The sequence below is a fragment of the Seriola aureovittata genome, chromosome 10 (assembly GCF_021018895.1).
Source record: "Seriola aureovittata isolate HTS-2021-v1 ecotype China chromosome 10, ASM2101889v1, whole genome shotgun sequence".
Classification (NCBI taxonomy): domain Eukaryota; kingdom Metazoa; phylum Chordata; class Actinopteri; order Carangiformes; family Carangidae; genus Seriola; species Seriola aureovittata.
In genome coordinates, this window is record NC_079373.1 from 6,607,038 (window position 1) to 6,619,059 (window position 12,022).

The following is a 12,022-nucleotide window of genomic DNA, read 5'->3' on the forward strand; positions in this document are numbered from 1 at the left end:
TTAAGAAAACAAATGAGGATGTGTGTATCAGAAACTCTGTGTAAGCAAATTGATTGCATAAAAATACGTACTGTGGGTGGAGCAACCATTTTGTATCAGCATTCATCTGAAAGAATATCATATCTCGTAAGGACCATGTTTAATACAATTGGATACAGACATTTTCAAAACTGGAGAATCATCATGGTTGTGGCAGTTAAGTATCATACTAAGGAGGACAGTCATAAATGGTAAAGAGATCTAATGCAGTCTGCACACCACCCTTTGTCCACCTCTGGCCACTTTAACATCATCTGTGATATAGGAAATGAAGAAGGGCAAATATAACAATAAGAAAATAAACAAACAAACAAACAAACAAACAAAGGTATAATTGCCTTCTTATTCTTTAAAGTAAAGTAAAGTAAAGTTTCAAGCTTGATTTTTCCTCTGCTCCTCTAACTGCCAGTTTGCCACATACAGTAAATGCTGGCAACTCCCACATTTCATCATGAGAACAAGAAGTTCCATAGTACACTTAATCTAAGACAGATCTGAATGGCTGGAGGGCGTAACAAGTAAAGAATCTATATTTTTTTCTCCCCCCGCTCATCTTCTTTCTCATTGTGTTGCTGCCAACACTTTAGCTGAAAGCCACATGTCACCATTCCTTTTCATGCAATTGTGACTTTGCTAGCTTCTTAAACTGATTATACAACTGAAAAGACTCAAAACTAAGTTTTATTGATGATTTTTCTTACATGTTCTGCCTCTCTTGTCTGGAGCTTTCTGCAGTGACTTGCTTACAAAAACAAAGGTTTATAAGAAATGTGCAACATCCCTCAGGAACATGTTTCACATGTGAGGGAGTCATGTAGATATTATACAGGTATTGAACAGGATCATTAATTGTCCTGCAGGACTTTTTTTTTTAATTACTTTTGGTAAAAATTTAAAACGGAAATGTTATAGGCCTACACATATCATTAATTAAAGTGAGTAGCCTGTTGATGGTCTGCAGCAGACGTTCTCAGATGGGTATGATATTGTTATGTCAGTGAAACGTAGCAGGACAATGTAAAGCTGACGTGTCACCTGGAACCCCACGACCTCGTCACGACGGAACAGGCCTGTGTGAGCGACAACGCCCCCCACCCCACACACACACACCACCCCCACCCCCCCTTTCTCCCCCCCTCTCTCCTCCAACACGCCCACAGAGGTACAGACAGACAGGATACCTGGTAGACTTGGCAACACTGGGCGTTCCCAAACACTGCTGGGCTTGAAGAGCCGGTTGGTGGAGTCATCGTGGGATTCATCGGCACCAGCCGCAGAACATCAGCTGCACAGCCGAGAGCGACAAGTCACCGACCTCCAGCAGCGCAGAGGACAACATGAGCAACATGAGCAACATGAGCAGGTAAGAAGTCGGGTGTGATTTCTAATGAAAGGAAAGCATTGATGACAGAGGCAATTAAGGTGTGAATGAGCTGCAGCATGACACTCTACTGAAACATAAACATGTTGCAGGTGATGTTAGACTCACAGACCTGCACTTTACTTTCAGTACATTTTTAATTCTCAGGTACATGTACTTAATTATTTCAATTTTATGCTACTTTATACTTGTACTACACCACAAGCTACATTGTGGGGATTCTGTTGCTCCTGTTTCTATTGAATGTAAAATTAATGTTTTTGGATTTAACTCCATTAGACTTTAGTCAGCTTTGTTTCGCCTTCCAAGAATAGATAGTGTGTGGTTAATTAATGTTACAAAAGGGAAATAAAGTAATTTAGTTCAGTTCCCTTGAAAGGTTTTAACTGAGAATAATGTGCATCTCTGCTACTCTGCACATAGAGCGAATTGTGCTTTTTGCAGGACTGAAACAACGTGACTGTTTTTATTGTAACTTTCAAAGACCAGTGAAAACAACAGCACAGTGATATCCCAATAAACTCTTTCCACCACTCACAAAGTCATATTTCATCCCATCACATCTCAGTTCAATTAAAATTTTATTTATTATTTTATTTTATTTTTAACTTTATTTCAGCAGGATCATCCTGTCTGTTTCAGCTGCTGCTGCCCCTTGAACATATATTAATATTAATAAATCAATGAAAGTGATAATAATCTGCACAGTCTGTCGATCAAGTATAATTACATCCAGATTTCAGTTTACGTCTATACTAGTTTGTTCCCGTGTAGATCGTCTGACTGCTTTCATATAGTTGAATAAATGCAGTTACACACCCTCCTGCACAGACTCAGACTCAGATCACGAGACATGATTTCTGATGTAACTTTCTTTATCTCAATGCATCAAGCAGTTAAGTGGATCTGTTTCGTATGTTTGTGCTCAAGACGACTGCTAACCCATTCTGAGACATGCATACATGTGTCCCATTGTACTTCTTTAACATGAACCAGTGCAGGGGATGTGACCCCGTGCCACATTCACTGTCCACTGAGAATTCAATCAAAGCCACACTGTCATGTGCTGCTCTCTGTCTTTTTAGGGAGAGATATTTACACTTTTCCTTAGATCTATATGTAAAGGAGGAATGGCATGAACAATGGCTCCTCTTTCAGCTATGTCTGAAATGTAATGACATTATCTTTGTGATCTTGTAACATGCTGACGGTCGCTGACACATAAGAAGGACAGTCTACAGTAGAATGGCAACTAGTGTAAAGGTCAAAAGCTAAATTCTGAGTTGGTGCTAAAGTGGAGAGAAACTAACAAAACAATAATAACATTAATGAAGTGAACGTATAAATTAGTGAATCTAATCTAATATAAATCTGATTTATTTCCCTGCATAAATTTATATACATCTCAAATCGTAGCTTGACCTTTGGCCAGCAGCCGGTTAGCTTAGCTTAGCATAAAGCCTGGAAACAGGGAGAAATGGCTAGCCTACTTCTGTCCAAGGGTTACTGGATTTAAATCTGCCTCCCTCATTTGTTAAATCCATACAGTAACTGAAGTGTAAAATTGAAAATTTAACATTTTGGTATGGGCCAGATTATTTCTTCCACTGGACTGGTCACCAGGCAACCAGCAGAGACTCCGGGATGCGACTGGTCCCTGCCAAGAAATAAGTAAAAGAGCAAAGTTTAGTTTTTACAATTAAACAGTGAAGATATAATGTGTTTTAGAGGGGTTGGTAGGTGGATTTTATTACCCTTGGTAAAAGGCTGTAGCTTCATGTTTACCATACACACATGGGAGTGGTCCCCGTCTTCTTATGTAACCCTTGGCAAAAGAAGCGAATAAATGCATGTTCCTGCTTTAGGGCATTGTGCAGGGGTAATTAAGTTAAACAGCAACATGTTTGCAGAAAAAAAGCAAGGGCTCTTTAAATTCTGTAATGCGCTTCAAAGTCTTGTACAGTGGTGTCAGTTTGCTAGATTAGAAGTCATGCTGACATTTTTTTTTTATGCTCACAGTTAAAAACATCAGGGGGTGGAGCTGGGGTCGGGGGGTTGGGGATAATGGTGTGTGGACCTGTAAATGTACACAGTGTTCTTTTTGAGCTCTCGCTTGTGCCACAGCTCAATTTATGCAGGTTTCTTCATGAATAAGAGCAGAAGAACAAGTTTCACAAATTGTCCTCTCAACAAGTTTGTAGTGAGGGGCTGAACCTATATGTTAATGTCTCAAACAAAATGGTGGGTCAAGGATCAAGGATTCAGATATGCTGCTTTCAAGTCTTTAGTCTTTAGACTTTAGTGAGCATGCGTGACTATGAGTTGTTTTTCTCACCGTCAGATGCTCGTGTTAAAAACTAGCACAAGATACTAGTGCATCCAGCAGTTTGGGCAATGAGCTTCAGTCATAGTCAACCCGTGAGAACAGGATGCATCATCTAATAAACAACAGTCGCTGGTTTTGAATGAAGCTGTTTGTATTGAACACAACTTTATTGTGGAGACAAACTGAGAATCATCCAATCCCCGTGCAGAACCCGCTCGCCTGCAGCATATATCTGTATACAATTATGGTGCATTCCAAAAGTTACAACTTTTGTCCTTCCTCCAGCAGCCAATAAACACCACAGAGTAGAATGGAGGAAACATGGGAGGAGGAAAGGAGAGCGGAGCAGGAAGAGAAGGCGTTGAATGTTACGTATTCAGCATTACAGATAAGGAACACAGATGTGTCCTGCTCTGTTTTTTCAGCGTTCATAAAAGCATGAGGCTTTGATTAATCTGGTTTTCATTGGTGGCCCAAACATGTTCCATGACAGTGAGGTGTTACAGTTAATAAATTTAGTTTTGGTACTTCTTAGGCTGTCTGACAATTAGAACTAACTTCTTAGCAAGAAAATCTACAGATAACCCCTCGCAGAAAAGAGCAACTAAACTTTGTTCTTTATCGTTGAACTTTAGCCTCGTTGTGATCTGTGCTCAAAGTTGTGGTTTGTTGTAGAAACTGTTGTAGTAAATTCTCACTAAAATATACTATGCTTTATAAATATACTGAATGTTAAACTTATATAATCCAATGGAATAGCTATGCTCACAAGTGAGGTTAGATTTGTATGTGAACCAGCCTTTGTTTGTTATAGAAATGTTATAGAATGAAACCTGGAGGGAATAAAGTTAAAGAAAATGGTCTGAAGGCCCTGGGAGCAATGGTGTTGGAGTAGCAGCCGTAGCGAGGCCCAGATTGAGGGTAGACGAGGACCTCAGGTTTAGGGTAGAGGGGAGGCTTTTGGATGCCTGGACCTACTACATGCCTTGGCACAGGAGTCTTAGGATAGATGAGAGGCTTCTGGACACCAGGTCCTACTACGCTACCCTGGTTTGGGGAGTTCCACACGGGGCTGGACACCATTGCTCCCAAGGCGTTGATAGGTCCACTTTAGAAAATAGGTGGAGAATCCACCTAAGAAGGAACTATATGTGATAGTGCACAGGCACTCTGTCTTCAATTTGGATCCGGATCTGATCTCGCTTTTATTCTTGTGAAAGAATAAATTATATTGCATTGGACTCTGATCATCTCCAGTGACTTCTTTTTTTAATCTTTTTTGACTCCAGTAAAAGTGCAGTTTTGTAGAAAGTAAAGTGTTGGTGAAGAGGTCTAGACTTAGTCTCTGGCCCGGCCCTGGACCTTTTTTCCTCCAACAAAACTATACTGTATTTAAATATCTGCAAATATTTGTTAAACATATTTTGATTTTGTGGAAGTTTTTCTAAAGCTTTTAATGCACATGACTTGAAGCAGACAGACAAACATCCTCTGGTTCATGATGTCTTGACCGTTCTTATATTCACTCAGTTCAGCATTGCTTTACAAAGTCAACACATAGGTTGCGGTCAAACCATCATAACTTCTCTGCTGAGCTCTGTTTGCAGTGACCATTGAACGTAACGCAAGTGGAGGCTCCCGCATTACCTATATCATCTATATGTTTACAGGTTGTGCAATCACTGTTGCAAAGATGGACTTTAAACTTTAAATAAGCATGGGACTGACCATTCTGTCAAATCCTCCAACATGTGGGGCAATAAAAAGGGGTCACCCTCGCAGGACTTTGTAGCAGGACGTAATTGGGCAGTTTTGCATTTGTCCAGGTTTGCTATTTAGGCCAAAAGTCAGAGTCCCTGTTCTGTTCTCCAAACCAGCATTTGTATACAAGAACATCAGCCAAAAAAACTATTGTGTTGACTTAATTGATTTTTTTTCTGAGTTGCCTTTTAATCTATTTTTTTTTTTTTTGCCAATTTAGTCTATTTAGTCATACTTATCAACCAACTAAAACAAATGCATTACTTTATGCACATATACATTATGCATGCAGTACTTACCTGTGCTTCTGTGTTGCTGATTAAATATTTCCCTCTCTGCAGATGTCTGATCAGCCAGGTGGAGGTGCAAAACTTCATCGAGAGGTGTATGATGGCCGTGGGCACCAAGCAGCACCATGCTCGCAGCCTGGCCGAGGTCCTGGTGGAAGGAGACCACAGAGGCCACTACAGCCACGGACTCAACAGGATGGGTAAGTGGGGAGCTGGACGTTCATCACCTTATCTGCGTGTTTAACTTAAAGATGGCAGCACCATGGTATTGGTATAGAAGAAGAAAGAGGGTAAAGTGTGCTCTCTGTCCTCTATACTTTTCGACAGACATGTACGTAAAGGACATTCAGTCTGGAATCTGTGCCAAGGACGGTGAGCCGGTGGTGGAGAAGGAGAGCGCAGCCACGGCGCTGGTGGATGGGAAGAACCTCCTGGGTCCTGTGGTGGGGAACTTCTGTATGAATCTGGCCATAAAGAAGGCCAAAGAAGTTGGTATTGGCTGGGTGGTGGCACATGGTGAGTCCCTTTTTTTTTTTTTTTTTTTTTTAAGGACATCTTGATGTGGTTGACTTAAACTTCAAAAGGCCATAACTGTGGCAAAACAAATTTGCATTGTATGGATAGGACATGTTCACTACTTTATTGTGAGCTACTGGTTCAAACCAACATGCTCAGGCATCACATACAAACCTGTATTTGATTGGACTGAATGTCCAGCATTCATAAAGGGATTATTTTCCCTGTTTAGTTATTAGAATGGTGTTTGGCTCATATAACAGGCCATTAAGCCTGGCAGTGAGGAAAAACAGCTGCAGGCAAGACACACAGGTTGGACTTGAAATACTATAGTTCCCTTTTATAAAGCATCCCTCTCAGGTTTATCCGTTTTATTTTTATTTTGTCACTTGACTACCGTGGAAAAGCAGTGAACACATTTTGATGAATAAAACAATGAATTACCATTGCTTCTAACCTATTAAATGCTAATGGAACTTTTCATTCTTAGGTTCCAATCATTACGGTATTGCTGGATACTACGCGATGCAAGCTCTGAAGGAAAACATGATTGTGAGTGAAACATTTATTTTCTTTTGGACCCATTTTGAATATCTACACCGTTGCTGTTGGAAGATAAAAATGTTAAAATTGTTTTACATTTGTTTCAGTTTCAGTTCAGTTTTCTCCAGAAAGGAGAAATTTTGTATTTCAAAATGTTATTTTCTTTTCTTTTTTTTCTAATATTGATCTGACCACCACAGGGCATGTCATTTACCAACACGTCCCCACTGGTGGTTCCTACACGTGCTAAAGAGGTAAATGTATTATTGGTACAATAGAATAAGCTGCACTGCATGACACATAAGAGTTGGTCTTATTGTACTGTGGACATTGTTCAACATACTGACTGAATGTGTATTTATCCAAGATGTTTTCTAAAACAATCCTGCAAGTAAAAATCTTTCCCATCCTAATATCATGACCCTGCTGTTTGTAGTGCACGTTGGGCACCAACCCCATCAGTGTGGCGGCTCCTGCTAAAGACGGAGACAGCTTCGTTCTGGACATGGCCACATCAGCAGTCGCACTTGGAAAGGTAAGATCAGATTTTTTGATTACCGCATACCTAAACTGTTTGGACAAGGAAGGTTTGAATTATTAATCTAGTTTATACACAGACTGAGTTAAGTGGGGGATAACAGGGAGTGTGAGTACTGAGAATCTTTTAACTTGGATGGTGGATTCATGTAATTGCTTCACATTTTGTGTTCCTATCAGCTGAAAGAGGGTGAGGCAAATCCTATTATTAGTCCAATCAAAATAAAAATCAACTCAAGGTGCGCTGAGAGTTGGATGCAATCGCTCCATCAGCTTTTCAGAAACTAGTTTCAATGGCAGAAGCACTGAATTACATTGAATTACTTTAAAAAGTAAAAAGTAAAAAACTTTATTTATTTAAACAAACATATTTGCTTCACATTCTGATGTTGTGTACTATAATGTCTCGTTTATCAAACAGTTTTTTTCATCTTACTCTCTTATTTAATGTCATTGTCAATGTCGCAGGTGGAGCTCCACGAGCGGCGTGGAGACCCCATTCCTGAGGGCTGGGGCTGTGACGCTCAGGGAAAGCTGACACCAGACCCCAAGAAAGTCCTGAGTGGAGGAGGACTGGTGCCCATTGGCGGCAGTGAAGCCACAGGTCAGAAACCAGTAGATACAGGTTGTACAAGTGTTAGCATTCAGCTCAGGGGGTAAGAGATCCGATTCAAGATGTTTCCATTCTGTCACTGAAATATTATACTGATGTTGTCATATCATGTTGAAATAATCCCCACGTGCTACTCTTTCCTCACATGTTATTTGTTAACAGTCGATGAGAAATTGTACAGTTTGTAATTTAAGCACAGCTCTGACTGGCTGATTGTCAGTCTTTTATGTGCAGCATCTACACAGATATTCCAGCTCTCTCTACTATGGGTTAATTGTATATAATGTCACATAGTGTACAGCAGTGGTTCCCAACAATTAGGTATTGCAAGTGGACTGACAAATCATTAGCAAAACAGTACAATTTAAGCCAATGATAGGAACTTTTATGTTGTGGGTCGGATTGGGGCTACCAACATCAAGTGGGCTATGAGTTGGGAAAGGTCGGGAACCTGCTATTTTACAGTATTTGTTGCACTTAACCTTTCATTACGTCAAAGGACTGAAGTTCATTCATGTCATGTTATGTCTCTGTGGCTTTCAGGAGGGTACAAAGGCTACGGTTTGGGAATGATGGTGGAGGTGTTCTGTGGTATCTTGGCCGGTGCGGCCTACAGCAAACATGTCCGCACGTGGAAAGTAACAGACCGTGTTGCCAACCTGGTACATTTGATTTGTCGTTTTTTTCTTTTGGCTTGTGTTGTCGTGTTATAAAGTTATCTGTCACTGTTATCTAAAAGACAAAATCAATGGTGCTCAGACGGAGGGCATATTTTTGAATACGTCATAGGCCTATTTACTGTTTGTGTTGGGTCAGTTCACAGAGTTGTCATCGTCCTTGTTGTGTTTTCAGGGTCAGTGCTTTGTGGCGATCAACCCAGAGAACTTTGCTCCCGGGTTCAGCGACAGGATGTCAGACCTGCTGTCCATCCAGAGAGGCCTGGATTCTGTGAGTAGGTCCCACTGCTGCCATCTTGATGTACACACTAATTGAATGTAGATGATGTCCAGTCATTTTGTCGTTGTTGCTGTTTATTATAGGCTGATGCCAACACTCCTGTTTTGACTGCTGGAGACCCGGAGAGGATGAACATGAAGAAATGTGAAGAGTTGGGCGGGATTCCCTATCACATCAATGTCGTAAACTACATGGTAAGACTTCATAAAGTGACTACAAATCACCAAGAAAACGATCCCCTGTTGTTTTTCTACTTTGAAGATTAGGAAAGGCAAATTTATTTGTATAGCACATTATCATACACAGAGGTCATTCAATGGACTTAAGAGAAATAAAAGAAGCATAAGAATCTGGGTAAAAGGCATTAAAAGAAAACGGTATAAAATCAGTATAAAAACACTGATAATAAAATAGATAATATGTAATTTAAGTGCAAGATTAAATGAAGGCAGAGGTGAATGGAGAAGTTTTTAGCTTCATTTTAAAGCCAGTTGCAGATTTGATCTCCATTGGGAGCTGGTGCAGTGGGCAGCATAGTGGCTGAAAGACATTTCACCCTTTTCAGTTTTAACCCTAGACACCACTAACTGACCAGCTCCTGCAGATCTTAGAAACCTGTTGGGCTCATATACAGTGAACATTTCTCGAATATACAGTATATTTTGGGCATAGGCCATTTAGTGACTTATAGACAATATTTAAAACTTTGAATTCAACTCTGCATCTGACTAGAGGCCAGTGCAAAGACCTGAGCACTGCAGTAATGTGCTCTCGTTTCTTAGTTTTAGTCAGAACCCGAGCAGCAGCATTCTGAGTAAGTTGTAGCTGTCTGATGGTCTTATTTGGTAAACCAGTGAGGAGAACACTGCAATAACTGACTCTGGAAGATATAAAGGCATGAATGAGTTCCTCTAAGGCTTGGTTAGACACAAGGTCTCTGATCCTAGCTATGCTTTTTTTTAACTGTGTTACAGCTTTAATGTGTTCACTGAAACTAAGATGCCAATCTGTGATTACATTGAGATTTTTAACATGGGTTTAAGTGTTTAATGCTCTGCACTCCAGGTAGGCACTTAGTTTCACCCTTCCTTCTTTGTTCCCAAATAGAACTATCTCAGTCTTGTGTTTATTTATTTGGAGGAAGTTTTGTTGCATCCAGCCATTCACTTTTTCAAGGCACAGACACAGAGTGCCTGGGACTGAAAGCATTAGGTGAAAGAGCTAAATAAATCTGTAAGTCATCTGCATAGCTATGATAAACCACCTTGTGCTCTTGAAACATATGGCCAAGAGGAAGCATGTACAGGTTGAACAAAAGGGGCCCAAGAATGGATCCTTGTGGGAATCCGTATGCCATAGTGGTTTCCACTGATTCATGAGTACCGATAGTGACAAAACAATCCCTACCTTCGAAGTATGTCCTGAACCATGTGAGGACAGTTGAGTCCAACCCAGTTCTCTAATTTGTCTCACTGCACTAAAGCTGCACTAAGATCTAGCAAGACCAGGATAATTATTTTACCTGAGTCTGTATTTAGGCAAATGTCAACAAACAAGATATAGCATATTAACTAGTGAGCTTTAGAGGTCCTCGCAGGCTGATTTTGTTATGTTTGGACAGAGGCAGGCTAGCTTTTTCCCTATACTTCCAGGTTTAATGCTAAGCTAAGCTAACTGGCTGCTGCCTGTAGCTTCATATTTAATGTACAGACGTGACAATGGTATCAATCCTCTAATCTAACTCTCAGCAAGGCGAGAGAGTGAGCTAACCTGATGCAATCTTTCCATTTTATGTCTGCAGAATGAATGTGCTAAGAAAATTGGTGCCAGCCCGCTGCTGCCTTGTGACAAGCTTGTCCCCATTTAACTGGTCAAGATTATCAAGGTTGGAAAATATGGCACTTTTGTTCATCTTGAAGTCCAGACTGAGCAACTCGAGAACACGCTTCATGCACATTACATATACATATACTGCATGTTGACAGTCTTATTTTATTCATCTCAACCACACTCGTTAGGTATTTTAATCTTTTTAAACTTCTTTGAGGTTAAAAAAAATCATAACTATGAAATTTGTAACAAAATGAAAATATCAAAAATGTTTCTCTTTTAAAGGACTTTTTCAAACATGTTTTTTTTCGAGACATCCAAATCTAATGCTTTAAACATGTTGTATCTCTGACAGTGAAATACGCACATTCTTTGTCTGAAGCATTTGTAAGTCACAGATTTATGAATGATGGATGCCTGGGTGTGAATGAGTTAATAAAGCTTGTTTGGTTATGTTGAAAGATGAGCCAAAGTCAATGTGGTTTGCTGTCATTACTGACAGTGTTACTTGACAGTTGGGACACTCCCTGTTAGAGAGCCATTTGACTTTGCTCAGGATATAATGCAGTGTAATTTTATAGCTGTGCAATAATGGCTACAGTATAATGCAAAAAATATATTTTTTAAATGAAAAGTATTTTAAATTTTAATACCTAAAGTTCAGATGATCTTTTTATCCTGATATCATAAATCATCATTCTTATGTGCCTTATTAAATAAAAGCTATATACACCCAAATTGTATTGTATCATTCTATGAATGAATTTATTGCTGTTTCCTTCATGTTCATGTCCCTTATCAATATCTATATCTGCAAAAGACGAACCCTTAGGCATGTCAACCACCAGATGGCGACATAAGCCACACATTTTTGAGTAGTTTATATGGTATTGATTTAGTTTAGTATAACAGTTTAATATAGACTTGAAACAGGTTAAACATGTCATCTTTATTAAAACATTATTGATTATCATTCTTTGCCACAATTAATTTATATCCTTTAAACATGTTTAAAATCAGCCATTTCTTTTTTATTGCTTTGTCTTTATCACTTGAGTTTGAACCTTTGTTACTGGTCATATAATCTGCACACTGAGGTCAATAAGGTCAAAATTCCTGTTACAGCTTGCATGTAAGATTTTGTGACCACTAGGTGGAGACATAGTCCGAGTGAACTCCTGGGTTTGGATCTTCACTACTCATGAAAACTTATATGTTTTTTTTTTTTT

General features: G+C 39.6%; 1 protein-coding gene across 2 annotated transcripts; it reads left to right on the top strand.

Annotated features, from left to right (window-relative positions):
* Positions 1–1,248: 1,248 nt before the first annotated feature.
* On the top strand, positions 1,249–11,531 carry LOC130176504 (uncharacterized oxidoreductase YjmC-like). 2 transcript variants are annotated; one of them, XM_056387637.1, is made up of 11 exons: positions 1,249–1,402; positions 5,849–5,997; positions 6,125–6,313; positions 6,804–6,865; positions 7,057–7,110; positions 7,293–7,391; positions 7,862–7,997; positions 8,550–8,668; positions 8,859–8,954; positions 9,047–9,157; positions 10,765–11,531. In XM_056387637.1, exons 1-11 carry the CDS (start codon positions 1,377–1,379, stop codon positions 10,828–10,830), a joined length of 1,107 nt encoding a protein of 368 aa, XP_056243612.1. In that variant the 5' UTR covers positions 1,249–1,376; the 3' UTR covers positions 10,831–11,531. The 2 variants fall into 2 exon arrangements, with proteins under 2 accessions (XP_056243612.1, XP_056243613.1); XM_056387638.1 differs by having other exon boundaries at positions 1,260–1,389; positions 5,845–5,997.
* Positions 11,532–12,022: the final 491 nt, after the last annotated feature.

Bases quoted from the DNA above. Each gene is read 5' to 3' on its own strand.
- LOC130176504 (XM_056387637.1), top strand. From the start codon at position 1,377: ATGAGCAACATGAGCAACATGAGCAG. The intron at 1,403-5,848 runs GTAAGAAGTCGG...CCCTCTCTGCAG, and splicing joins AACATGAGCAACATGAGCAG to ATGTCTGATCAGCCAGGTGG. The intron at 9,158-10,764 runs GTAAGACTTCAT...TTATGTCTGCAG, and splicing joins TCAATGTCGTAAACTACATG to AATGAATGTGCTAAGAAAAT.